Raw genomic sequence first — 26,249 nt, 5'->3', positions numbered from 1 at the left:
AGAACCCCCAGTCCTGGTCTTAGGGGCCGAGTCTCCTCTCTGTGGGGCACAGGCCGGTGGCAGCTCTGCTGAATGGGCAGCTTCCCACTGTGGGCTGCAGGTCGGCCAGGAGGGGGAACCTGATGAGCCCGGGGGGGGGGGGGGGGGGGTTATGGGCCCCTTGTGTCCCCCGACCTCTGCTGAGCAGGGATCTGTAGTCCCCGCCCCTGGCCCCGCAGAGTGGCCGTGCGGATGGCCTCCTCCTCCTCCTCTGGCCAGCCCCCAGGGGTGGTGAGCTGGGCATCCAGGGCAGGCTCAGGCTTCTTTTACTGGGTGCTTTTGTATCTCACCTTCTGCCAAGCAGCTCAGGACCCCTTCTTCCTCTGCTTGTTCTTCACAACAACCCAGCGAGGCAGGCTAGGCTGAGAGAGCGCGGCTGGTCCGGGTTCGCTCAGCAAGCTTCCGTGGCGGAGTGGGGGCTTGCATGGGGGTCTCCTGGATCCTAGTCCAGCATGCTGATTAGTCCACCCCTTGGAGGCCCTGTCAGTGCAGTTGATTGCCGTGGGGCCATCCGGGGCTCTGTTCCCCTGGATTGCGCCCCTGGGGCCCAGATGGAGCCCTGCCAGAGACCCCAGTGGGCACCGGAGCAGCCCGCTCTGCTGCTGACGTTTCCCCGCCTGCCTGCTGCCCCCTCGTCCTTTCCTCACGGAGGCCTTTTCCTTCCTGCCCTTCTTTCCGAGATGCTCCCAGGTGGTCCGGGGGGGGGGGTCTCTGCTCTCTCTCCTCTGGATGGCCACCGCCCCTCCCCCCACCCTCCCCCCCAGCTTATTTGTCCTGAGGCTGCTCCCTTCGGAGGCAAAGCCCTGTGGTTGTGGCACGTTTGCGGGCGGAGGGGAGATGTACGAATTGGCCCTTGGCTCAGGAAGACCAGGCTGTCTGGACGAGCAGCTCTTCCCAGGGGGGTGCCGCTAATGGGGTCACGGGGTATCCCATGTCCCTGGGCACGCGCCATTTTGTCATGTGGGGGGTACCCGAGATGCCCGCCGCCGAGCCCCGCACGCCCGCCTCCTTGCAAGCAGCTCCTGCGATATCCAGGACCTGAGAACGGGAGGAGCCAGCCTGCGGGGGAGGGCCCTGGTCTGAGCCCCTCCCTCCCCTGGCATCTCTGCTGGCTCCTGTAAAGATGGGGGGGCATGGAGCTGGGCGGGGGGGAGGCCTTGGGGAGGCGGCCTTTCCCCCAGGCGCAGTTTAGCCCCCGTACGACACTGGTTCCTCCACTCCCCCCCCATAGCAGGCAGGCCAGGCTTTCTTCTGCCCCCTGGGAAAGCAGGGCCGGGCAAAGGGGCGTGGGCCCCGCCTGGCCCTGACGCTGAAGTCTGTGTCTCCCAAGAACCAGCTCTGACACCCTCCCCTTTTCCTCTCGTTCCCTGCAGGGCCGTCCGTGAAGCCGCTGCCGCTCAACTATTCCGACTTCTTCCCGGACTACTTCTCCCTGGCGGAAAAGCCCCCCGCGGAATTCTGCCTGTCGCCGGACGGGAACACGGAGTCCGTCTCCATAGATCTGCTGCAGAAGAAGGGCAAGTCCTCCGTGTGGTAGCTGGGCCGGCAGGGGGCCAGTTGGGGGGGCGCGGGGGCTTCCCCTGGGCCAGATCCCACACAGAGCCCAGGAGAGGCCCCTCGTCCCCCTCGGCCACTTTGAGAGGCTCCCAAGTTTTCTCCTGCAATTCTGCTCCCCCTCCCCCACCCCAAAAGCCTCCCCCCCCCTTGCCAGGTCTTTCCTGCAAGAGGGGCTGGGCCAAGCCCCCCAGAGGCCGGCCACTGGCCCGTTCAGCAGCCCCACTGAAAGAGGTTCCTCTAGCTGTGACCCCTCAAGCCCCCCTTGGCACTTAAAGTGCAAGGAGCCTCTGCCAGGTGCCGCCTTTGGGGCGAGGGTAGTTGGCTCTTGGCAGGGATGTGGCTGCTGTGGTTTCCACCTGGGACCTGGCCCTGCAGCAGTTACCGGCTTCTGGTGCATCCAAATGGAGCTCTGCTGAGCAGAGGCCAGCTGATCCCTTCTGGAAGTGGACCCCTTTTTGAGGGGGGCGAGAGCACAGCTTCCTCCACTGCTGGGGGGGCAGAGGGGGGCGAGCCCTCCCATCCTCCCTCCCTCCCACCCCGGCTCTCAGTTCTGCTCTCGTGTTTGCCTTCCAGGTCTGGTCAAGGCCATCAACACAGCCGTGGATCTGATAGTGGCACATTTTGGGACCAGCAGAGACCCTGGGGTGAAGGTGAGCGGGGTGTGTGTGTGGGTGGGTGGCCGTCGGCCCCTTCCCCAGGAGAGGAGTCCTGTGCCTGTTTCCCCTCCCCAATCAGCTCCACTCCGTGATCTGCTGGGTTCCCCTCGTCCGTACTTCTGTGTGGGGAAAGAACCCTCCTTGGCTGGGACGTCCTTTGGTCTGCATTAATTTGGATTTCCAAGCTAGATGTCGTGGCCGCGTCCGGCCTCCCTGGCCCACATCTAGATGTTTTAGTCAGATAGTGGCTGACGGGAGCTGATTCCCCAAGCACTCCAGGGGCGTTGTTTGGGCTGGGACCGTGGCGCGAGTTCAGCCCCCCCCCCCCCCCGCAATGCAGTTTCCCCAATTCAAAGCAGCCCCAGGAGGTGTTATTTGCCCGGCTGGAACTCCACGCGTGCCCTCCACCCATCCACACACAACAGGGCAAGTGAGTGGGTTATTTTGGGTGGAGAATGTGGTGTGTCAGAGGAGGACCCGTTCCTTGATGCTAGTCCATATCATTGGGGGGGGGGGGTGCCTCTAAGGCAGTGGTTCTCAACCTTCCTCCTGCCGCGACCCTTTAACACAGTTCCTCATGTTGTGGTGACCCCCAACCCTAACATTGGTCCATTTTACAGATAGAGAACACTGATGCAGAGTCTTAGGCGACCCCTGTGAAAGGGTCGTTCGACCCCCAGGTTGAGAACTGCTGCTCTAAGGTCTTGTGCTGGAATCAGTTGTGGGCATCACATTGGCTCTCCCTCCTCCCCCTTGTGGTTTCCCTAAAAGGAATCTTCCCCCCAGACAGCCTGGGGGGGGGGGGCATTTGTGCCAGGGACCTTTGGGGGTCCTGCTGGGCCACGGATCTCTGGCCACTCCTGTGCACCGTGTTGCTCCCCTGACGCTCCGGCCTTTGGCGGGTCTCCTGCCCGGTCAGACTCTTATCCTGTTTCAGGCTGCAGAGCTCAGGCCTTGCGGGGGGGGGGGGGGCTCCTGAGTCTGCTGGAGCCCTGATGCAGGGGCCTGATGTGGGGGAGCTTTGCTCAGGCTTGGGGAGGGGGCCACCTGGACGCCTTTTGAACCCCAGACCCTCCGCTCAGTCTGGGGAGGGCAGCAGATGCTGCTGCAGAATGGGGGAAGGGTCCTCAGGGGATGCCTCTGGCTGGGGGGGCGAGGGACCCAGCGCAGTTCCTGGAAAGGCCTGTCCGGGATGACTCTGCCCTTTGCCTGCCCGGCTTCCAGCCCCACCCAGGTCTTCCTCCCTGGCTATTTATAGCAACCGCAGATCCCTGGCAGAGCGGCTGTTTTGGCCCTCGGCTCAGTGGTTTGGCCTGGGCGGAGTGGAGCGGGGGCAGTGGGGGCAGGGCCCTCCTGTTTGGCACGACCTGCTTGCCCGATCTTGTGCTGTCTGTGAGAGGGCAACAGGAATAGCCTACGTGTTGTCGAAGGCTTTCACGGCCGGAATCGCTGGGGTGCTGTCTGGTTTCTGGGCTGCATGGCCGTGTTCTAGCAGCATTCTCTCCATATGGTTCCGTTACGTGGATGACACATTCACCATTTGGAGCCACGGAGAAGAAGAACTCAACAAGTTCCTGGACCATGTCAACAAGATCCACCCAAACATCCAGTTTACTATGGAAAAAGAAAATGAAGGAAAACTGCCATTTCTAGATGTCCTAGTCAGCCGCAAACCAAACCAGCAATTGGGCCACACGGTATACAGAAAACCTACACACACAGATCGATATCTACACGAAAACTCCAATCATCATTCAGGACAAAAAAGGAGAACCATAAAAACTTTGGTAGATCGTGCAAACAGAATCTGTGAGACTCCCACCTTCTTCAAGATGAATTGAACCACTCTGGGAACTTTATTGCTCTACAGGCTAACTTGAGTTACTCTACTACAGACATCAAGAAGAGCAGCAAGACCCAGAACAAGCCACATGAACAGAGATAAGGGGAAGCCATCTAGAGGGAAAGTGTTCAATTACCATGCTACATCAAGGGAACCATACTGACCGCATGGGAAAACTGATGAAGAAACATAACTCATACAAACAATCTATACAGACCTACTCAAGAAAAATTCAACAAATGCTACGTTCAGCAAAGGATAAGAGGGATCCTCTAGGGCTACTGCAGGAGTCTACTGCATACTGCCATAGCAGCTGTGGACAAGTGGAGGAACCACTAAGCGCAGCGCTCAGACACGAATCAAAGAACACGAAAGGCACTGCAGACTATTTCAGCCAGAAAAATCAGCAATAGCAGAACACTTGATAAACCAACCTGGACACAGAATATTATTTGAAAACACAGAAATTCTGGACCACTCTGACAGGCACTACGTCAGACTACACAGAGAAGCCATTGAAATTCACAAACACATGGACAACTTCAACCAGAAGGAAGAAAACATGAAAATGAACAGAATTTGGCTGCCAGTGTTGAAAAACTCTAGAATCAAGTCAGTGACTAGTCAGCTCCACACAAACACGGGACAACTATAGACAATAGCAATCAAAGGGAACAAAGACTTCTATTCAGATGCATTCACCTATTGACCTTGCTATCTTCATTGTTACTCCCAGGCTACAGACTTCTTTGTGACTCACATGCCAGGCTACTCTATTCAGATGGCCTCACCTTTTGACGTCACAGTATATATACTCCACTTGCTTTCCATTCCTACTATGAGATCCTCTGAAGATGCCAGCCACAGATGCAGGCGAAACATCAGGAGAGAATGCTGCTAGATAACACGGCCATACAGGCCAGAAACCAGACAGCAACCCAGGAATAGCCTACTTTGCAGGGCTGCAGGTTGTGAGTTTGCAAACTAGGCGCACTGAAGGAGGGGTCGACCGCAGGAGGGACCCTGTCAGGGCCAAAATCTGCTGGGACAGGAGATGCCGGAAAGTGCGACCCTCCCCAGGCGTCAGCCCTCCATCCTTCAGCCTCTGTGCCCTGCAAACTGGAAGTCAAGTCCCACTCCCTGCTGGCATTGTCTGTGGCGTCACTTCCTGTCTGCTCTCAGTTTAGTGTGTGGGATGCGGTCGGGTGGGGGCAGGGTGTCCCAGTGGGGGGCTCTGGAAGGCCCTTGTCCTGGCAGTCTCTGCCTCCTCCCCAGCCCTCCTGCAAAATGCAGCCAGCCATGAGGTGGTTTGCATCGGATCGAGGCCAAGAGGAGGAGGAGAAGTTGATTTATGGCTCCCAATCTTGATCCTCCTTGATCTGAGATTGCAAATGCCTTAACAGACCAGGTGCTCAGGAGCAGCAGCAGCAGCAGAAGGCCATTGCTTTCACCTCCTGCAGGTGAGCTCCCAAAGGCACCTGGTGGGCCACTGCGAGTAGCAGAGTGCTGGACTAGATGGACTCTGGTCTGATCTAGCCGGCTTGTTCTTATGTTCTTATGTTCTTAAGAAGCCGCGGCATCACGCACTCTCTTGCCTGCCCCCTTTCCAGGCAAAGCTGGGGAACAGTTCGGTGAGCCCCAACGTGGGACACCTGATCCTGAAGTACCTGTGTCCAGCCATCCGCGATGTCCTGAGTGACGGGCTCAAGGCCTACATGCTGGACATGATCGTCGGTCAGAGGCGGAACGTCCCCTGGAGCGTGGTGGAGGCCTCCACCCAGCTGGGTATGGAGCAGCCCTGGACGCCGGGTGGCTCTTGAGCGGCCACTCGGGGGGTTCTACAGTGGGCCCTGCTGTTACAGCCACACTGCCCTCCCCCCTGCCCCGTCTGCAGTAACTGTAGCAAGGCCTGTGTGCGAAACAGGCTGGCAGCCCCCTCCTCTCCCCGTCCTTGGGTTGTTCTCCTGGGTGCCTTGCAGAGCCTGATGACCCAGCTGACCTGAATGTTAGAGGCTCCTTTCGAAAATGCTTCCATGAGCAGAGGAGCTGGAGGGGGGCAGGACCAGCCGGAAGCGGGGTTTGGGCCGGGCGGGGAAGGAGTCTGGACTCTTCTGGCCATTTGGGTGACCAAACCCATGCAACAGAGTCAGATCTGCAGCTCACGCCAGGACACCCTCTGCACTGACCGGGGGGGGGGGGGCAGCCTAGGGGCGGGGGGTGAGGGGAAATCTGGCCTCTTGTGTGGTGGGGGTGTTCCTTCCCAGATCTGCTGTGACCCCGTGCCTCCTCCTCCTCCTCCTCCTCCTCCTCCTCCGCAGGGCCCTCCACCAAAGTCCTGCACGGCCTGTTCAGCAAGCTCAGCCAGTACCCAGAGCTCACCAGCCACTCCATGCGCTTCAACGCCTTCATCTTGGGTCTCCTCAAGTAAGCAGCGGATCAGCCCCCCTCGGGGCAGAGGGACGGGGAGGAGGTGGGATTGCAACCCAGTGCCAGCAAAATGAGGGGGCTTGTTCGGAGAAAACGCCCCCTCCCCCATTTCAGGCTCACCTGAAGACGACACAATTGAGCCCCCGCCCACCAGTCAGTGGCCTGTAACAGGCAGAGATCCATATAGGCTTCAGCACACTGAAGGCGGAAGGGACCCACGGGCTCTCGGCCACATTGTTCGTTCTGGCAACAGCCTGCAATTCTACATGTTGCAGGGGTCCTCATAGGGTTGGGGCCGCAGCACGGGGGCAGGGGGCTTCACACAAAGCCCGCCCCCCCGTGTTGTCATCCAAGGAGGGCTTTGTGGGGCTGCTTCGCTTTGGGACCGTGGCTGTTATCCGGTCCTCGTGGGAACGCCCCGGCAGGTCCACTTGGCCCGAGGGAAACCCCAGCGTGTTCTGCACTGGGCCTGGGGAGGCACAAGGAGGAACGGAAGGTGGGGGGCGCAGTGGGGGGGGTGGGGGTGGAGGCAGTGGTGGGATTCAGCAGGTTCGCACCACTTCGGTAGAACCGGTTGTTAAAATGGTGCTTGTAAACAACCAGTTGTTAAATTATTTGAATCCCACCACTGGGTGGAGGCCTGTGCCTCTGTTGGGGCAGATCCCTTTCTCCGCTCTGCTCACACGGCCTTTGGGCCTGGGGGCCTGGGGGGTGGGCGGTTGAGAATCTGCAAGATGCGAGTTCCAATCCCAAGTGAGTCTTGCTGGCCCTGACACAGTCACTGCCTCCCTCTCCCCGCCTGCCGAACTACCTCACAGGGCTGTTGTGACGATGACCCTAAGGACGGGAGGTGCTGCCCGTGAGCCCCGTGGAGGGGGGGCTGGGGAGGGGAGGGGCAGGCGGCCTGGCTGGGGCTTCCCCGGAGGCCGTTCTTTCAGGCGGTCTCTTCTCACGCTTCCTCCTTCAACAGCATCCGGTCCCTGGAGTTCTGGTTTAATCACCTCTACAACCATGAAGGTAAGGACAGCTGGTTGTGCTGGAAGTGTGTGTGTGTGGGGGGGGGGGGCGCATGTGACTGCAGCTATTTGGAAGAGGGAAGTTTAGCAAGATTGTCATCTTCCCCCCCCCAATAGAAAAGCCCAGTTGCTTTGTCTGGGTGGGGGGGGGGGGGGGGGGAAACAGTTCCCTCTTGCCCAGCAGCTGTGCCAGGCCGAAAGGGATGACCCCTGGCCAGAGGTCAGGAGGCTGGAGTTTTCTCCCCACCCCAAGTCTACAGTTTGGCCCCCGCCCTTCACTGTATCCTGTGGGGCTGAAGCTCCAGGGCCCCCCACCAGTTGGGAGGGGCACTGGGATGAGGGGCGGAAGGAGGGGTCCTTTGGCCGTGGATCCTTGAATCCTGGGGGGGGGGAGGGGGGTGCAGCGATCTGTCTCAAACGGCAAACCCTTGTAAGGGCCAAGCTGCAGGGTCCGGTTTCCGACAGGCGACCCGTGGGCCCCCAACGTGGCTTTGAGTCACTCACGGCTGGGAAGTCATTTCCCGCTCCCCGGGTGGGGCACGTGACCGATGGATTCCTCGTCCGGCTGGGGATCCTGGGTGCCCCCCACCAGAAGTCCTAACATGGCCCCAGGAGAGTCTGGAAGTGGAGAGCACGTTTCGAGCCCAGTGGGACCTTAAAAGGCCAACAAGATTTCCAGGGAAGGGAGCCCTGACTCTCCAAAAACTTCTGCCCTGGGAATCCGGCTCGACTCAAACCCAGCCCTCCGGCTGCAGCCACCGCAGGAATGGGGAGCGATCGCAGGCTCCTCCGGAGCGGTGCTGCCCGCCAGTGAGCACGGGGGAAGAGGGGTGTTTTGGGCAGCGACGTAGGCATAGGTTTTTTATGCGGTGGGTTCGGACAGGTAATGGGGGCTTAAAACCCGGGAAACCCCCCCCCCTTTGCCTAGGTCCTTGGTTTCTGGTGCCCCAGGGGGGGGGGCGTCACGTGGGGAGTCCTGGGGTGGGGACTGATGCGGCTGCCGTCCTCCTCCCCCCGCAGACATCGTCCAGGCGCACTACCAGCCGGTGGGCTTCCTGCCGCTGTCGCACGGCGTGTGCCAGGGCCTCTTCGAGGAGGTGCTGCTGCTGCTCCAGCCGCTGTCCCTGCTGCCCTTCAGCCTGGACCTGCTCTTCGAGCACCACCTGCTGCAGGTGGGCCGGGAGCAGCAGCGGCACAAGGAACTGCTCCGCACCCAGCAGGGCCTGGTGCTCTCGGCCCACTCCACCCTGCAGCTGATGAGGACCCGGGCCGGCGCCAGCGACGGCGAGCAGAGCTGGGCGGCCGAGGAGCAGGAGGCGGCGGTGGAGGCCCCCCCGGTCGAGGGCGCAGGGCCCCCCTGCAGAGGCAGCGGGAGGGAGCAGGAGGAGTGGGCGGAGCGCAGGGAGGCCGCCCCGGAGCCGAGGAAGGACAAGCAGGCCAGCTGGTGGTACCAGCTCATGCAGAGCTCCCAGGTCTACATCGAAGGGTCAGCGGCAGAAGGCTCTTGTCTCATCCGCTATGAGCGGAAGAAGAAGATGGGTGCAGGGGTGCCCATCAAGCCCCAGGCTGAGGCTAGGAAGGGGCCTCCCCCGAGGGAAGGGGTGGTGGAAGGGGCGGAGGCCTGCCCCATCACCGAAGGACCCGTGGAAGAGGCCCCCAAAGCGAAGGTGGCCCCAGAGCCGGAGCGGAAGCCGGAGCCCTCGGCCAAGGAGAAGAGCCGCCCCTTCTGGATGGGGAGCCCCCCAGATGCGGGGCTCACGGAGCTGAAGCAAACCAAGGAGGGAGAATGTGGGCCCGCCTCAAATCGGGGGGCCCCAGAGCCGAGTGGAGCCGGCGGCCCCAGCAGCAGCCAGCCCAAGTGGGGGCGCCTCTTTGGCTCCCGGAAGGTCACCAAGGAGCTCCGGCCGACCAGCAGGTACAGATGGGAGGGGCCTGTGAATTGGGGGGGGGGGTGTGGCTTGAAAGCCTGACGTGGCTCCCTTTAGAAAGGCGGGGAGGGGCTCAAGGTCCGAGAGGCACCCCTGGGGCTAACTTCCTGCTTGGCTGGCAGCCGTCTCCCTAGGATGCCGTCTGGCTGGCTGAGCCTGGACCGCTCCGTCTTCCAGCGGATGGTCCAGACCGTGGGGGCCGGCATGTGGAAGGAGGCGGCCTCGGAGCGTGAGAGGATTCCGGCAGACTGTGCTGCTTCCTGCCCCAAGCGGCAGCCGCCGCAGAGGTCCCCAGAGATGCCCTGGTGAGTGGGGCGGGACAGGGACACCGGTGTGCGGAGGAACGGGGCTGCTGGGCTCAGTTGGCAGCTGCTGGGCTTCTCTGCTGGGCTTGTGGGCACGCACACGTCTCAGGTGTTGGCCACACGTTTGGCCCCAGGCGAAATGCCCCGAGGGGAAGCAGCCGGGCTGGGAGAACCATCTGTGTGGCCCAGAGGGGAAGGCTGGGACTCCTTCTCTGGATCCTGAACCCCGTGAGTGAAAGGAAGCAGTCTGGAGGACCTCAGAAGAGCCCTGCGGGATCAGACCAGTGAGGGGCCACAGAGTCCAGCATCCTCCCTCACAGCAGCCAGCGGGTTCCTCTGGGGTGGGGCAGCCAACACGCCCTAGAGGCCCAGCCGTCCCCTGGCGCTGCCCCCCAACCCCGGCATTCTGGGCAAAGAGGCTCACTCCAGACGCCAGAGCCAGGAGCACTTGTGGGCCACGAATCTGTGTAACCCACGGTGGGCTGTGGGGGGTTTTCCGGGCTGTCTGGTTGCGGGTCTGGCAGTTTTTGCTCTGAACGTTCATGCCGCCGGTTGACTCCGGCCATGAAAGCTCTCAAGCTCTGCCGCGTCCTGGCAGCTGATCTTGCCACTGTGCCCGAGAGCGCACGTGTGCCCTCGTGTCTTCCCATTCCTGGCTTGGCAACAGCACGTGTGAAAGGGATCTGGGAGTCTTAGTGGACCATAAACTAAACATGAGTCAGCAGTGTGATGCGGCAGCCAAGAAAGCCAATGCAATTCTGGGCTGCATCAATAGGAGCATAGTGTCTAGATCGAGGGATGTGATTGTACCTCTCTATTCTGCATTGGTCAGACCTCACCTGGAATACTGTGTACAGTTCTGGGCACCGCAATTCAAGAAGGATATTGACAAGCTGGAACGGGTCCAGAGGAGGGCAACCAGAATGGTCAAAGGTCTGGAGTCCATGCCTACGAGGAGAGACTTAGGGAGCTGGGGATGTTTAGTTTGGTGAAGAGGTGACATGATAGCCATGTTTAGATATTTGAAGGGATGTCATGTTGGTGAGGGAGCAAGCTTGTTTTCTGCTGCTCCAGAGATTAAGACCAGGAGTCACGGGTTCAAGGTGAGGCAAGAGAGATTCCACCAAACACCAGGAAAAACTTCTTGACAGCCAGGGCTGTTTGACAGTGGACTTCACTCCCTCGGCGTGTGGTGGAGTCTCCTTCTTTGGAGGTTGTTAAAGAGAGCCTGGATGAACATGTCGGGAATGCTTTGATGGTGTGTTCCTGCATTGCAGGGGGTTGGACTGGATGGCCATTCTTGGGGGTCTCTTCCAACGCTAGGATTCCATTCTTCTTCTTCTTCCCCAGTGAGGTGAAGGCCCTTTGCCACCACATTGCCACCGAGGCCGGGCAGCTGAGCTTCAAGAAGGGGGACGTCCTGCAAGTGTTGGGCAAGGTGGATGCCGACTGGCTGAGGTGCAGCCGAGGGGCAGAGGGCGGTCTGGTGCCCATCATGTACGTCACGCACATGGAAGACGAGGACTATTGACGGGGCTGGGCGCGATGCCTGGAAGACAAGGCGGACAGGCCTTCTCCCTGACCCTCGAGGCCCCTCGCTGACCCGGACCCTGTAGGTGTCGCTGACGTCTGGTGCCCGCTTCGCTGCCCGGCTCTGTTGGGGCTGGCAAGGGCACCCTGTGACCGGGCATCACCGTGCATGCTCTCCCGTGCTCTGCCTGGCGCCTTGTGGCCCCCTCTGCCCACTGCATCTCCAGCCGCCGTCCAACGTGAACTGTCGGCTGCAGGACGAAGGCAGCCGGAGCAGGACCGGGGCGGGGGGGGGGGGAGCTGTTGGCATCTGATGGGCCCGCCCGGTGGCACACGCTGTTCCTCTTCCCCCCCTGCTGGTCGCTCCGAAACTCTGTGCTAACTTACATCAACGTGACCTTGCTGTGGAGTCCCGCGGAGCAGCACGTGGGCAGGCCGCGGGGGGTGGGGGGCAAGTGAGCCCCGCTTGGAGCGGGGGAGATCGTCCGCCCAAGTGTCTGTGAGTGTGTAGTGGTTTGGTAGCATTCGACAGCTGTTCTGTGGTAGAAGTAGCAGGTTTGGGGGAGTTGCCCCGCAACAGGGGGACCAGGGATATGGGGGGAGGGGCCATGCTGGAATGGGGGAGGGGGGGTGCTTCCAGACACAGTGGGCAGCTGCCCCCATTCCCAGGCTAATGGCCATGGTTTTTAGGGTTTTTAAGGGATATACAAGCAAAGCGATTGGAAGGCCCTGGTGGCCGCCAGGCAGGTGGAACTGCCAGCCACATGATTTTGAGGGAGGGTCTTCTTGGGGTTTAGGAGTGTTCAATGCCCACTTAGGGGAGAAGTTGTGTAAGGAGGGAGAGCCCCAGCCCTTGGGCACCCCTACATCTGTGTGGCTAACGCAACAGTATTATTGCAAAGACCAGCCGGGGCATAGCGTCTTGACGGGGACCTCCGTGATGTTGCAGAGTTTGCTCCTGTGTGTACATACGGCTCTTACGGATACGGCGCCGTTATTTAATTTGTACTTCCGGCGTTAGAACAGGGTGTCCTGCCTTTATTTATTTCTTTATTTATGATGCACATTAATAAAAAAAAAGGTGCTGACAACTAGCCGCCCTCCTCCCAAGCGCACGAGTCCGCGGGTGCCACGAGGAGTCCCTTGCTGAGGCCGCCGGAAGGAGGGTTCATGGGCAGCTCAGAACGGTCTCCCCGGACGGTCCGCGCTGGAGGCTGCCCGCAGGCCGCCTGGACAGGAAGCTTCGTCGTTCCGAAGGTCCCACCTGCGTCCGCGCCATTTTCCTTCCCTTGCCTCGGTGTGGCTGCTATTTTCCCTGCGGTGCCACGAGAAGGCTTTTTAAAAAGAATCAGCCATTCCTGTCTTGCTATAGATAGAGCAGTGGTGGCGAACCTTTGGCACTCCAGATGTCATGGACTACAATTCCCATCAGCCCCTGCCAGCATGGCCAATTGGCCGTGCTGGCAGGGGCTGATGGGGATTGTAGTCCATGACATCTGGAGTGCCAAAGGTTCGCCACCACAGAGATAGAGCAATAGTTCACAACAGCCCGTTGCCACAATCCACTCGTTCTTCTGAATTTTCGCTTTTGCTCTTCAAAAATATGGATGCGGCCCTTTCCATTACTGAGATGTCGGGGGAAAGGTGTAGGTGGCTTTTTTTAAAAAGGAATGGGTGGGGGGGACCTGCAAGGCCACTGCAGTGGGGCAAGAACTCGCTGCTGAAACGGGTGTGTGAACACGCTGCCACACAGCAGCAATGGGAGCAAAACGGGAGAGCCACAGTGTGGGTGCCGCTCAAGATTTAAAAAGGAGAAGGCAGAAGCCCTCACAAGGGAAGGCCAAAGGGAGGGACACAGGAGGAAAGAGGGTTCAGCATTCAGGTGCAACATCTGGGCTGATGTGGGAGAGGGGCATTGTTTCTACTCCTCTCCCACAACTTGCAGAAGGGAGGAGGGGCTTCTAGAAGCCTTGAACGGGATCCAGGAGAGGATGGGTGGCTGCATTTTTGTTCCTGCATCTGCCTGCCCCCCCTTCCCCTCCCACTCCTGTTGGGGCAAAGTCTGCCTCATTGCAGTCAGTAAGAATAGCTGCTCCAAATACCAGGCAACAGTTCGGGGGGGGGGATGCTGGGGGGGATGGCAGATGCAGCGGGGGCCACCTCTGGAGATTTTTGAAGAGCAAAGGAGAGCTCGGATTCCTTTGCAGTCGTGCTTCAGGGTTGGGGAGGCTGCCTGGCTCCTTCTGCCACCTTCAGTGGGCCAGCCACGTGCAGAGAGCCGGGCCCGTGGGGCTCGGGAATGGCAGGCCTCTCTCTCTCCAGGGGCCCCCAGCAAGAGCTGCTCCAAGCGCCTCTTCTTCCTTGTGACTTCTCTTGCCCTGCCAGGTTTTCCAAGGCAGGCAGGACACGGCAGAGCCTAGGCAGGGGCCAACACCCACAGCCTCCCGCCCAAGAGCCCGTCCCCCTCCCCAGCAGCACCCACCAGCCCCATTGCAGCTGGGGGGGAGGGGCTGCCTTGCTGACGTTACTTGAAGCACCAGCCGAGTCTGCTGCCGTGCTCTCTGGAAAGATGGCTGCTGCAGGGGAATCTGAGGAAGGGAGAGCTGCTCCCACGGCGGACGCTCTGGGGCGAGGCCAGGCCTCTGTGGGTTACGGGAGACCACCCTGGGGGGTTGTTGCAGGACACGCAGGCAGCAGCTTCTGGGGTCTGTGGCCGGCCTGTCTGTGCCCCCCTCCCTGGGTCTCTGAAGCCATGACCTTCCCTGAGAAAAAGAAGCCCCTGTCCATTGGAGGTGCCATTGATTCTGTGTGGGGGGGGGGGGTGGCTAGCCCCGAAGTGGCAAATGCTGCCTCTTGCTTGCTCTATCCAGATTTTGCTTTGGGCAGCAAAAACAAACCCTCTGCTCTCCGACAGCTCAAAACGTGGCAAAAGGGAGATCCCCTCCGCAACCACATTGACCTTTGTGGGTAAGAGACACTGCAGTTTTCTGACCCCCAACTCCCCTGGCCCTTCTGCAGGACCCCCTTTAAGGCAGGGAGGGCCCTGCACATCCTTAAAAAGCTGTCGGATACTGAATGGGTGAACTGGTGGGCCTGGCTGAGAATCACAGGCTCTGGTGATCAGCTGCTGTCCCGCACCCCAGGAGTGGTTTTCTGGTGAATTGTCAGTTCCAGGCAGCTCAGGGCCCCCCTCCCCCCTCCAAGAGCCAGTGGCCTCCGGTTGCTCAGGGCTTGCAATGGACTGGTGGCGAAGGTACGCAGATGGCAGCCTCTCCCCCCCAGATGTGTCTTTGGTCCAGGGAAGAGCCGCAGGGGCTGTGCCCCCCCCCCAGAAATGGGCCTGATCTGGGGCTGGGGAAACAGCCTGCTAGGGCAGGCGATCTGGCACCAGCTTTTCCGGCAGGCTGCGGCCCAGGGCGTCGTACGTCAGGTGGCCGTAGGTGCGGCCAAACCGGAACTTGTAACCTAGAAGGAGACAGAAGAGGCGGGCGGAGGCTGAGGCCAAGGGGCATCCTGAGGACCAGGAGCACCGGCCAGACAGGCGGCAGATCCAGCCAACCGCCCTGCAGCAAGGCTTTTCACGGGGGCGGGGGGAGGACCGGGGGGGGAGATTTCCAGGGAGCCCCCGATAGTTGTGGGGCCAGCCCCTTTTGCCTGGAGACGGAAGGTGTTTCAGAGGGAAGGGGCTGCCATTGGCTGGCATTGGGTGTGGCTGGTGGTGGGTGCCAAATGGGCCAGGAGTCCCACGCTTCCTGGGAGGTTGGAAAATGGTTTGACCGGCCAGGGCCAGGGGGTAAGAAAGGAAGGGCGGGGGTGGGGCACAGCAGAGGAGCCTCCTGAGTCTCTTGGGGGCACCTCGCCCAGGCCCCAATCTTCTGTCCCTCTGAAATGGGCCCCAGACTCAAAAAACAGAAGGCGGAAGCAGTGGGGGCGGGGGGGGGGAGCTGAAAAGTGAAGCGAGGCTGAGCCACACACTGCTTTGAAGCAGAGGGCTGTGCCCTTCGGCCCTGTCGTTTCTGTTGTCCTGTACGAGAAGCACAGTGGAAGGGGAGTTGGGGTGTGGGGGTGTTGCTGGACCCTCCTTTGCTGTTTCTGTGGCAGTAGCAACAGCTCTGCGCAGGATTGGCGCTGTGTGGCAGGAGCCTCGTCTGGTGCTGGCCGAGCCCCCGTCCTGCCCTCCTTGTCCACTCAGATCTACTGGCATGAAGATGTCTGGTTTTCACTTTGTGAAGCAATCGGCAGCGGTTGGAGGGCTGTCCCTGCTTGGAGCCAAACTGCAGCTACCCGGTTGCTGTGCTTCAGCCGGAGGAGGACCGTGGGCCCACTGACTGACCACCCGTCCTTCAGCCACTCACCGCAGGGAGTCAGAGGAGTCAGGGCATCCTCCCCACAGTACTTGGGGGAGACGGGGCCCTCTTGGCTGTGTTAACCAAGGATTGCTGTTGGTCCCCCCCCCCCCTAAACAGTACAAGACAGGAATAGTCAGGGGAAACGGGGTGGGCTGCAGCCAGAGACCCTGTGGCAAAGGGGCCCAAGGCAGAGACAGGGGTGGGGGTCTCCCCCTGGCTGCACTGGAGGCTGAATCCAAATCCAAGTCTGGAGGCTGAATTGGGACTGTGGCCAAAGGGAGCCCCCTCCCCAGCTGAGGAGTGGGGCGGCCTCCCCGTGCCCCAGGCGCCTCGTGCTGCGTCCTGTGGGAGAGCCAGAGGGGAGGCCCCCGTGTGGGAAAGAGGCTCCTTGTCCAGAGGGCCGTGGGGCCAGCAGCAAGCCAAGCTCAGCTCCAGTCGTACTGCAGGGGTGGCCGGGGCTGCTGGGCAGAGACCCACCGGCGGCAGTGCCAGGGCCGTGCCAGGGCAGAGCAGAGCACCTGTTGCTCCAGCATCGCAGACTGACCCTGCTTTGGGATCGGCCACCTGTCCGGGGGCTGGTTGTAGCTGCGGACTTTGAGCTGTAGGGCAGACCTTTGAGTCAGATGTGGGAGGCCCCGGCTGGGTTGGTTGGGCAGCCACCCGCTCACCTGGCACGTAGCCCTGGTAGTGGGGCAGGAGGCCCTTGTCTGTGGGGTAGGTCTTCACCAGCGGTGGCAGGACTCGGCTGTCGCTCTGCGTCTGAGCGCCCATCTCTGGGGGAATCTCGTGCCGCTGCTTCCGAAGCATCTGGCGAAACTCCGCCCAGGCGCGCCGGGTGAGAGTTGGGTAGCCGGCCCCGATCAAGTAGCGGGCCCGAGGGACGAAGCCCGTGAAGCCTGTGGGAATCGCACCAGGGTCAACGGCCAGGACAGAAGGCCGGCCACTGCTGCCCCCTCCTCCCCTGGGCCCAGAAAGCGCCAGCGGCTCTTTTGGGAGCAGCCCTGCCCGCTGGTCACGCCCCCTGCCCTGAAAGCTTCCAACCTTCTGGCCCCCATGGAGGTGGGCTGAGTCTGCCACAGGGGTGCCATCTCCCGCCCGACCCACAGCCTCACCTGGGATGAAGTGTCTTGGGGGGCCGTCATCCTCCTCGGCTGCAGCAGGTGCTCCGTGCGGCTTGAAGGCACCGGCGGGCACTCCGCGAGAAGAAGCTTTACCGGCAGCTGGCAGCTGAGGCTTCTCCTCGGCCGTGGGGAGCTGAGGGCAGAGAAGGGTCGAGGCCACGGGTCTGTCATGCAGTCCCAGAGGGCAGCTGTGGGGCTCTGCAGCAGAACAGCCGGGGGGAGCTCAAGACCACCTTAGAGCCCCCCCCCCCCCCCGGACTCCTGAGGTGGGAGCTGTCGAAGCTCAACGCTTTGGTATCAGAGAAAGCAAGCGTTGACACTTAAAAGCTCAGTCGCCCCTCCCAAATGTTGTGGGTCTCTGCTGTGCTGCTGGACTCCGGCCGAGGGTTAGTCACGTGACACTCTGGGGTGAAGCGCTGGGCCCACTGCCCCCCTTTTTTCTAAGCCTGTGTGTGTGCGTGCACCTCAGGAAGGAGAGGGGCCAAATGGCAGGAATGGGCTCCTCAAATATCCTCATAATGGGCAAGGGAAGGGGCGTGGCTCAGCGGCAGAACGTCTACCTGGCCTGCAGGAAGTGCCAGGTGAAATTCCCAGCACCTCTGCTGAAAGACAACCCAAAGGTCTTTGGTCTCTGCCCAGGACCTTGGAGAGCGGCTGCCAGTCCCAGGAGACCAGGGGTCTGCAACCCGCGGCTCTTTCAGCCTTATACTGCAGCTCTGCGTGGCCTGGAGGTCAGAGGGCAGCGTGGGCGTGTCCCTCCAGCCCTCCAGAGCAGCGCTGGAAGGAAAGGCGAGTGGAGGGGCCGAACCGGAGGCGGCTCCGTGCGTGAGGGTGCCGGTTTTCACATCTCCTCCACTCACCTCTCCTTCCAGCGCTGCTCTGGAGGGACACGCCCACGGTACCCTCCAACCCCAGGAGGCTGGAGGGTAGCGTGGGCATCTCCCTTCAGAGCAGCCACCATCCCCCCTCTGCCATCCCCACAGCCGCCATCCCCCCTCTGCCCCACGGAGAAGGCAGCTGCCTGTTCTGTCAGGCAGAGGGGGTTTCCCTGCCCAGCACCACTGCCTCCCGCAGCTCGAGAGGCAGGGGCACCAGGCAGGCCGCGGCTGCCACCACCCCTCTGCCCCTTGGAGCAGACGGCTGCCTGCTCTGTTGGGCAGAGGGGGTTTCCCTGCCCGGTGCCTCCGCCTCCCAGCGCTGGAAGGAAAGGTGAGTGGAGGGGCCGAACCAGAGGCGGCTTCAGGGCCGTGGAAAAAGGGTCCAAATGGCTCTTTGGGTGGTAAAGGTTGCCGACCCCTGCAGTAGACAATACTGACTTGGACGGCTCCATGTCTTTGTGTGGAAGACAGGCCAGGAGGGAGAAATCCAGTCTACGCTCCAGCCACGAATCCCTGCATTTCTGTGGGCCTCCAGCAAAGCAGAACTGGGGGAAAGTACTGAAGAGGCACCCTAGAGATTGCTGGGGCTAAAACTCCTGGTCCCGACAAGGAGAAGCTGGAGAGTTTTGGACTTTTCAGGTCAGAAAAGAGACACGGGACAGGTCCGTAAAATTATGTCCAGGTGAAGGGAATGTCCAGGTGAAGGGAATGCTCAGCTGACTTGCAGGGACCTGCAGGGTTTTCAAGGTGAGAGAGATCCAGAGGCGGCCCAACCCCTGTCTCTGTGTGGGCTGCAGAGTGTGACTGGCCCAGGGTCACCCAGCAGGCTTCACATGGAGGAGGGGGGAATTGGACCGGTTCTCCCTGTTAGAGGCAGCCGCTCTTAACCCCGAGGCCATGAGGAGGAGGAGGAGGAGGAGGAAGAGGAGGAGGAGTTTGGATTTATATCCCCCCTTTCTCTCTTGTAGGAGACTCAAAGGGGCTGACAATCTCCTTGCCCTTCCCCCCTCACAACAAACACCCTGTGAGGTACGTGGGGCTGAGAGAGCTCCGAGAAGCTGTGACTAGCCCAAGGTCACCCAGCTGGCGTGTGTGGGAGTGCCCAGGCTAATCCGAATTCCCCAGAGAAGCCTCCACAGCTCAGGTGGCAGAGCTGGGAATCAAACCCGGTTCCTCCAGATTAGATACACGAGCTCTTAACCTCTTACGCCACTGCTGCTCCATGCAGGCAAGGGAGAGCTTTTGCTCCTATAGGAAATACAAAGAATGGAGCCCAGGGAGGTGGTTCTGGCCACGGAAACTGACATCTTCCAAAGGGGGTTGGGCAGATGTGTGGAAGAGAAGTCCCTCCATAACGACTGGCCACGGAGACTAAACGTGGCGGCAGGAAAGGAGTCGTGGCTGCTGGAGGCCTCTGGGGTGCCTGATCGGCTACTGTGCGGAACCAGGAGCTGCACAACGAGGACATTCGGTCTGGTCCGGTGGGACCTCTCAGATCTCGCTGTGGCCTCCATCCGGTCTGGTGGAACTGGCCCAAGAGGCATCACGCTTTGCTTGTGTGCTCTAAACTCACAAATGTTCCTAGTCCAGCAGCACAGGCCGCAACTATGAATCAAGGATCTCCCCACCACCGCAGCGTCCCCCCAAACCACCCACCACAAGGGCTGGGAAGCGTTACCTGTGGACCCCACTCCTTGCAGCTGCCCACAGAGTTGGTTGGGGGGGGGGCTCATCAGGGCACAGCTTGCTTGAGGAGGCCCAAGGGCAGAGCATCCTGGCTGGCAGCTTATTCCCAGGAGGGCCACACAGGGCTCTGCAGGGTGTAGGTCAGCCTGAGGACCACCCAGCCTCCCCCCCAGCCTTGACCTACCTGCATAAGAATCACTCACTTCAAAGTTCAGCTTGACGTCCTGTGGAGATGCCGTCACCTGGTGCCCCTGCCCCCGGCCAGCGTCCCTCGCCAGCTGCCTGGCGAACTCCTGCCCTGCCTGCTTGCAGATCTGGGTGTAGGTCTTGGCAAAGTGGTTCTGTGCCCGAGGGATGAACCCTGCCACAAAACATGGAGGAGGCAACTGAAGGGGGGGTGGCTGCTATGGAGCAGGGGGGGACATCCCATGAGGGTCTTGAAGGGGTCTTGGCAAAGAGGGGGGCTCCCCCGACCCTCCTGCCCAGCACACCAAGATGGGGGGTGTTGCAGGTTCTGTCAAGGGCAGGGCTGCCTTCCCCCAGTCGGCTGCCGGCCTGGAGCCTGCAATTTGCTGCTGAAGACATTTTAACAGGAACCGGATTGTTGCAACTTCACTTGTCAGGCACACGGAGGCCACAGGTCCTGGGGTCTGTGCCAGCAGCCGCTCACAATGGATAACTATTTCCTCCGTGAAGAGGGGGAAGGCGCACGCCCTGGGGGCCAAACCCTCCCCCATTCCTTCAGCAGAGAGTGGGGTTGCTTGTCTGCACTTTGAAAGATTATTGGGGGGTTATTTAATTATCTGGATAGAATTGAGTGCCCCTTTTGCTTTTGAAGGAGATGAGCAGATGTAGTCCATAACATCTGGAGTGCCAAAGGTTCGCCACCACTGTTCTAGGACATTGCGTTGAACCCTCCTGCATTTGGCCAAAGGTATCCCAACTGGGGCAGCCCTGCAGGCATTCCCTGGGCCCCGCCCATTGTTTGCACTTCTGCAGAACAGACTCTGCCCCCAAACCCCAGCACCTTACCTGTGTATCCCGGGATGGTGCGGCAAGTGAACAGGCTGGTGTTTGCACCCTGGTGCTCTCTGGCGCCCTCCTCCAGGCAGCCGTGGGGGCCGTGGGGACAGCGGTGGGGCTGCAGATGTAGCTGGCCGGGGCGTGCTCCCTCTGGGCCGGTGAGCAGCTGTGAGGTGAGTGTCCCATAGGTCTGGCCCAGGGTGAACTTGTAGCAGGGACAGTGCCTTCTGTAGCTGCAAGGACCCCGATGTGAAAGCACAGCTGGAGTTGGGCCCCCATCCCCCACCCCGCAATCCAATCTGTTCCTTCTGGCTTCACCTGCATGGGGCGTATCCTGACAGGCTCCCCCCACTAGTGACAGGCTTGGGGGGCTAGCTACCATGGGGGGGGGGGCTGAAGCAGAGGCCGCATTGGAAGGGTCCCTGCCAGGCAGGTGAGTGCACCTGGGGCTGGACTGGCATCTGATCCAAAGGCACCCTGAGGTGGACCTGAACTGTTTCCGGAGATTGTTATCAATCCTGCTCTTCAGAAACCCAGTGGGATCAGAAGAGAAGGACGAGAAGCAGCCAAGGGACAAGTCCTCCTGGTCTTGATCGTCCATCGGATATAGTTCCCATTATAGCCATTGGCTACAGGTTTGGATTCTATTGTTGTTTTAAATTATTATAGTAGAAGAAGAATATAACAGTTTGGATTTATATCCCCCCTTTCTCTCCTGCAGGAGACTCAAAGGGGCTGACAATCTCCCTGCCCTTCCCCCCTCACAACAAACACCCTGTGAGGTGGGTGGGGCTGAGAGAGCTCCAGGAAGCTGTGACTAGCCCAAGGTCACCCAGCTGGCATGTGTGGGAGTGCCCAGGCGAATCTGAATTCCCCAGATAAGCCTCCACAGCTCAGGTGGCAGAGCGGGGAATCAAACCCGGTTCCTCCAGATTAGATACACGAGCTCTTAACCTCCTACGGCACTGCTGCTCCATTGTCCATTGTATATTTTATGTTGTTCTCCCTCTGGGGGAGGGCGGCCTATCAATTGAAAATATAAATAAATTAAATAAATTCCTACGGAAGCTTTAGAACAGGGAGACTCACTCAGTGGCTCAGGAGCCACGAATCCCTCTTTGACACATCACACGTGGCTCCCCCAGGCAGCCCTCCCCAGTGCGGCAGCTGTGCCAAGTTCTAAGTAAAGTGGGCATGGCCATTGCCAGAGGGGGGAGCTTGTGCCCGCCTTGGAACAGCTGCTGCTGGAGGCCTTGGAGGATGGGTAGCTACGGGTCTTCCTTATTGGCAGGCCTCGTGCCAGCGGCCCCACCCACTCCAGAACAGAAAAGCCTTCTCCAAGAGCCGCTGCCCTCTCATTCCGGCAGCACCCAGACAGCTGTTGAGAGGGCAGCAAGCTGGCTGCAGGAACTGGGAGCTGGCCACCAAGACCCGCACCACCACAGCCACTGAGGGAAAGAGCAGGCTGCCCACAGTGTGTGGGGAGTGGGGTGGGGGGAGTGGGGTTACCTTCCCCCTTGACCTTGGCCATCTTGCTCTCCTTCTTGTGCCAGGGAGCCAGCATGGCGGCAGGGCAGGGTGTGTTCTGGGCACCATAATTCAAGAAGAATACTGACAAGCTGGAACGGGTCCAGAGGAGGGCAACAAAAATGGAAGAGAGTCTGGAGTCTATGCCCTAGGACAGGGGTGGCCAACCTATGGCACCCCAGATGTTCATGGACTACAATTCCCATCAGCCCCTGCCAGCATGCTGGCAGAGGCTGATGGGAATTGTAGTCCATGAACATCTGGGGTGCCATAGGTTGGCCACCCCTGCCCTACGAGGAGAGGCTTAGGGAGCTGGGGATGTTTAGTCTGGAGAAGCAAAGGTTAAGGGGGGACATGATAGCCATGTTTAAATATTTGAAGGGATGCCATGGTGAAGAGGGAGCGAGCTTGTTCTCTGTGGCTCCAGAGACCAGGACCAGGAGTCACGGGTTCAAGGTGAAGGAAAAGAGATTTCACCTAAACATCAGGAAGAACTTCCTGACTGTCAGGGCTGTTGGACAGTGGAGTGCACTACTTTGGAGGGTGGTGGAGTCTCCTTCTTGGGAGGTTTTTAAAGAGAGGCTGGATGGCCACCTGACCAGAGTGCTTTGATTGTGTGTTCCTACATTGCAGGGGGTTGGACTGGATGGCCCTTGGGGTCTCCTCCAACTATGATTCTATGTGGAGGGCACACAGCCCTTTGGCATGCTCCCAGCCCGACCCGAGCAGCCTCCTGCGATGAGAAACTAGACCGCCCTTCCCTGCCTCTTTGCTCTCTCCCCAGCCCAAGGCAGAGCAGGGCTCCTCAGCTGCCGGCAGGATCCGAGCAAGCGGCCTCCGCAGAGCAGAAGAACACACAGCGGCTCGGCCTCCCCTGGAGTGCCTGCAGACCACTGAGCCAGCCAGGAGTGCTGCGGGATTCAGGCCTCTTCCGAACGGAACCCCAGCCAGACATTTGCCAGCTTCAAGCCTGACCCAACGGCACTGAGCGGGACGTGCTTTTGAGTGAATCTGCCTGGCCTGTCACAGGTCGTGTTTTCACAGTCTCTAGGCGGAGGTGGGGGTTGAACTTGCTGACTTCTGAAGCCTTATCCTGGGACGTCCGTGTGTCAGGACTAGGTCCCAATCCCTGTACACCCAGTAAGTTTCAGTTTTGTTAAAGTCGACTTTGTGTTCAGTCTTACAACAGGTGTGTGCGCGCGCGTGTGTGTGTGTGTGAATAAAATGACAGCTCTGTTGAGGCAGAGGAACAGGAAGCCCCTGGAAGCGATTGATGTGGCTGCCCCCCCTTCCTGCCCCCCAAGTCCTCCAGGTGGGATTGGGACCAGGTGACTTGCGATGGCTGGTTGCTCTGGCACCTGCCCTTTTGTAATCCACCTGGAGTCTTGGTGAGAAAGGCGGACTATAAATAAAGTAAATACATAAGTGTTATTAGCAAGCTTCCCCGTGATGATCCCACCAAGGCTGTGAAGAAGCGGGAATTCGTTCTGCGTGTGGGGCCGGGTCAACATGCAGATGCTGAGAGCGAATCTGCAACACAAGACTCCTGGCAAGCAGGAAAGGGGAGGCAGGGGGAGGGGTCTGCACTTCACCACAAATGAGGGGGGGCAGGAAGCTCGCCAGCTGTTTTGGGTCATAAGCTTGACTTTACAAGCCCCACCCTTTCCTCTGAGGGTTGGGGAAATTCCTGATTTGGGGGTGGAGCCTGGAGAGGGGGCGGGACCTCAGCAGGGTGTCATGCCATATGGCCCACCCCCTGAAGCAGCCCTTTTGTCCAGGAGAGATCTCCAGGCCCTCCCTGGGAGTTGGCAACTCTGCTTACTCCAGACACCAAAAGGGGAGGTCCCACAGTGGCAGGGAGAAAGAGCGCTGCATGCTTTCAATGTAAACGTGATATAGTTCACTCTTGGATGATGGTGGTGCCCGGGTGCGTTTGGATAGGTCGTGGGGTGGCTGGTGCCCATGTGACCCTCCAACAGCTGCAGAGTGAGCATCGCTGTGCCAGCACGTTGGCAGGGAGGGGATGTAGGACATCCTCCTTTCTAAAACTGGACTCTTCTCCTCCCCCTCCCCCCACCCGCCTCACATGCATTTGGGTTCTCCTTTCTGGAGCACCCTGCCTCTCCCTCCCTCGTGGCAACCTGCCCGGTTTGGCTTCCTTTCGGGTTGCTATGGAGGCTCCTGCACACAGCGAGCCACGTGGGAGCTCAGAAATTGAGGGGGGCTGCTGTGGAGGGGTCATGATCCTGCCCACCCCCAGGCACTGGGCATCCTGACCCCACCCCACACGGCCACTAGAGTTGCTCTCCTTTTCTCTGGCCAGAAGCCCTTCAGCGGTACAAAACTCCAGCAGGAAGGAAAAGGAGCGCAAGTCAAATATCGGAGCTTCTGGGAATGGAAGTGGGGGGGAGGGGGACCAGCCCAGCAGGGTGACCCTCAGGGAGCATGCTGGGAGACCCTCAGGCGGGGGGGGGGGATTGCCAGCTGATGGACATTCTGAGTGCATCTCTGGCCCTGGCCAGTGGCCCCTGCACTTACCCAGGGAGGTGACGAGGCTCTGGCGTCATCAGGGCCTGGCTGACTTTGGGGGCAAAGGTGGTGGCAGCCATGGCCCACTGGTCTCTTGGCACAGGTGTTGGAGAGCTACCAGCTCTGGGAGTCCTTGGGCAGGGAGGCGGGGCCTGTGCCCAGGGCAACGAGAAGCACAACAGAACTCTGCCCGGCCTGCCAGGGCGTGAACAGGCAGGGAAAGCAGAGAGTGCCCCCTAACCGGTTGGGGCTGCCCTTTGCCAGGGGAAAGACAGGGCATCCCCAACTTGCAGTGGAGAGGCCGGCTGGCAGGCAGGAGCAGCACCCTTATTAGCCTGCCTGTGTTGATGTTACCGCTGCTGCTCGGGTAACCTTAAGTGATTTCAGCTCAGGCAACGTAGTGAGGCGCAGGAAGCAAAGCATTTTATTCGGAAGTGGTGGCTACAGCTCAGGCAGGGGAATCGTGCCTTCGTAGCCAAGCGCAAGAACTTTTATACACACAGATCAAAAAGGGGGCAAAGGGGCAGGTAGGGGGCAGGTCCCTTACCGTACAATAATAAAGAAACATCAACACATAAAAGAGAGGTACAATTACAACTTTGTGAATGGGATCCTGAGATCTCACTGTCAGGCGTCTTCCTGCGAGACTTTACAATAGCGCAGAAGGGGTTGAAGAGTGTCCATTCATAAAACGGGGTGAGGCTGTTAATGCACCCAGGTATCTGGTTATCAGATGGGCTGCTTCCTTGAGTTATGACCAGAGGCTCCCGTGCCTCAGTCCCGCAACAAAAGAAGGTTCAAATGGTCCAATGGTGATCTTGGCACGTTCTTCAATGGCTGGGATATCTGGGGTGCCGTCATCAGATTCAATTTGTAAATCCAAAGGGGTCTTTGTTTTTGCTAAAGAGATCTACTGGGTGTTGGCCCAAACTGGCTAGCTTCCTTGGTCCTTAATATCAGCTGCTACAAGCTGCTGCTTTTTCCAACAGATACAGATATCTAAACTAACATTTCTAAACTTAAACATTAGAGGAAATCTTAAAGAACCTCCAATACAGTACAAGCACATATACATATAAGCAAGAATATCCTAAATTAACAGTAACAAAACCTTAAATCAACTAAAGTATAATCCTAAACATTGGGCAAATAATAAATCCAACACTGAGGGGGCTTACATTAAATCTTAAAAGGGGTAAAAGCAAGAAGGAAACCATGTAAAACGTTGGCACAATCACATATGCACGTCCTTTCCAAGCCTTATGGAGACTTCTGGACAACACTGGTCTCTTTGCTCTGGTCCTTAGCCAGTATAGTTCAGCAGTAGGCTCAGGAAAATATTTTTCCTACTTTCCTGGCGGTAACATTTATATTACTAGATGTCTGCAATTTAATTCCCAAGAGTGGATATTCAGAAGTAACTTCTGAAGTGACCAAGCCTTACAGCCGAGTGTGAAACGGGCTGCCTATCCAGACGTCCCCACCTTCAGACTTTGTGTCTCAGAATCTGAGATGCCAGGAAAATATTTCTTTAAGTTATATACCTTACCTGTTATTTCTCACTTACCTTGATTCTTTGGACTGCTTCTTGACACTGACATATTTCCCAGGGGGACAGGTTGACAGATGATATTGTATTTTGCTGTCTTACATTGTCTTCTACCTCAGAGAAGTTTTCATGTTTTTGCTTTTTGGATGTCGTTGATATGTTTTGATAGATGTGCAAGCACCCGACTCACTTTATGAAATTTCTGCACATATTTTTCACTGGCCTTAAGCCTTGATGTAGAAGGGTTGTTTATTTTTTGGTTGAAACAAACTGGCCACCGTGCATG

General features: G+C 59.1%; 2 protein-coding genes across 4 annotated transcripts in view; one reads left to right on the top strand and one right to left on the bottom strand.

Annotated features, from left to right (window-relative positions):
* The window catches only part of RUSC2 (RUN and SH3 domain containing 2), a 40,023-nt gene extending 27,631 nt beyond the window's left edge, over positions 1–12,392 (top strand). For all 3 annotated transcript variants that reach the window (XM_048503534.1, XM_048503531.1, XM_048503533.1), the window contains 8 exons: positions 1,413–1,556; positions 2,170–2,246; positions 5,706–5,880; positions 6,414–6,519; positions 7,493–7,539; positions 8,559–9,453; positions 9,589–9,771; positions 11,122–12,392. In XM_048503534.1, coding sequence (XP_048359491.1) covers positions 1,413–1,556; positions 2,170–2,246; positions 5,706–5,880; positions 6,414–6,519; positions 7,493–7,539; positions 8,559–9,453; positions 9,589–9,771; positions 11,122–11,302 — 1,808 coding nt within the window. In that variant the 3' untranslated portion in view covers positions 11,303–12,392. The remainder of the gene's footprint in view (positions 1–1,412; positions 1,557–2,169; positions 2,247–5,705; positions 5,881–6,413; positions 6,520–7,492; positions 7,540–8,558; positions 9,454–9,588; positions 9,772–11,121) is intronic.
* Positions 12,393–12,837: 445 nt separating this feature from the next.
* FAM166B (family with sequence similarity 166 member B) lies at positions 12,838–24,606 on the bottom strand. The gene is made up of 6 exons (XM_048503535.1): positions 24,424–24,606; positions 20,368–20,591; positions 19,539–19,696; positions 16,763–16,904; positions 16,319–16,546; positions 12,838–14,766 (listed from the first exon to the last, which is right to left on the bottom strand). Exons 1-6 carry the CDS (start codon positions 24,492–24,494, stop codon positions 14,669–14,671), a joined length of 921 nt encoding a protein of 306 aa, XP_048359492.1. The 5' UTR covers positions 24,495–24,606; the 3' UTR covers positions 12,838–14,668.
* Positions 24,607–26,249: the final 1,643 nt, after the last annotated feature.

Source organism: Sphaerodactylus townsendi, linkage group LG07, assembly GCF_021028975.2.
Source record: "Sphaerodactylus townsendi isolate TG3544 linkage group LG07, MPM_Stown_v2.3, whole genome shotgun sequence".
NCBI lineage: Eukaryota > Metazoa > Chordata > Lepidosauria > Squamata > Sphaerodactylidae > Sphaerodactylus > Sphaerodactylus townsendi.
The sequence above is the reverse complement of the archived record's forward strand: the minus strand, read 5'-3'. Positions and strand labels throughout refer to the sequence as shown.

Bases quoted from the DNA above. Each gene is read 5' to 3' on its own strand.
- FAM166B (XM_048503535.1), bottom strand. From the start codon at position 24,494: ATGGCTGCCACCACCTTTGCCCCCAAAGTCAGCCAGGCCCTGATGACG. The intron at 16,905-19,538 runs GTGAGTGATTCT...CTCTGCCCTCAG, and splicing joins ACGTCAAGCTGAACTTTGAA to CTCCCCACGGCCGAGGAGAA. The intron at 16,547-16,762 runs GTGAGGCTGTGG...CGATTCCCACAG, and splicing joins CCCAAGACACTTCATCCCAG to GCTTCACGGGCTTCGTCCCT.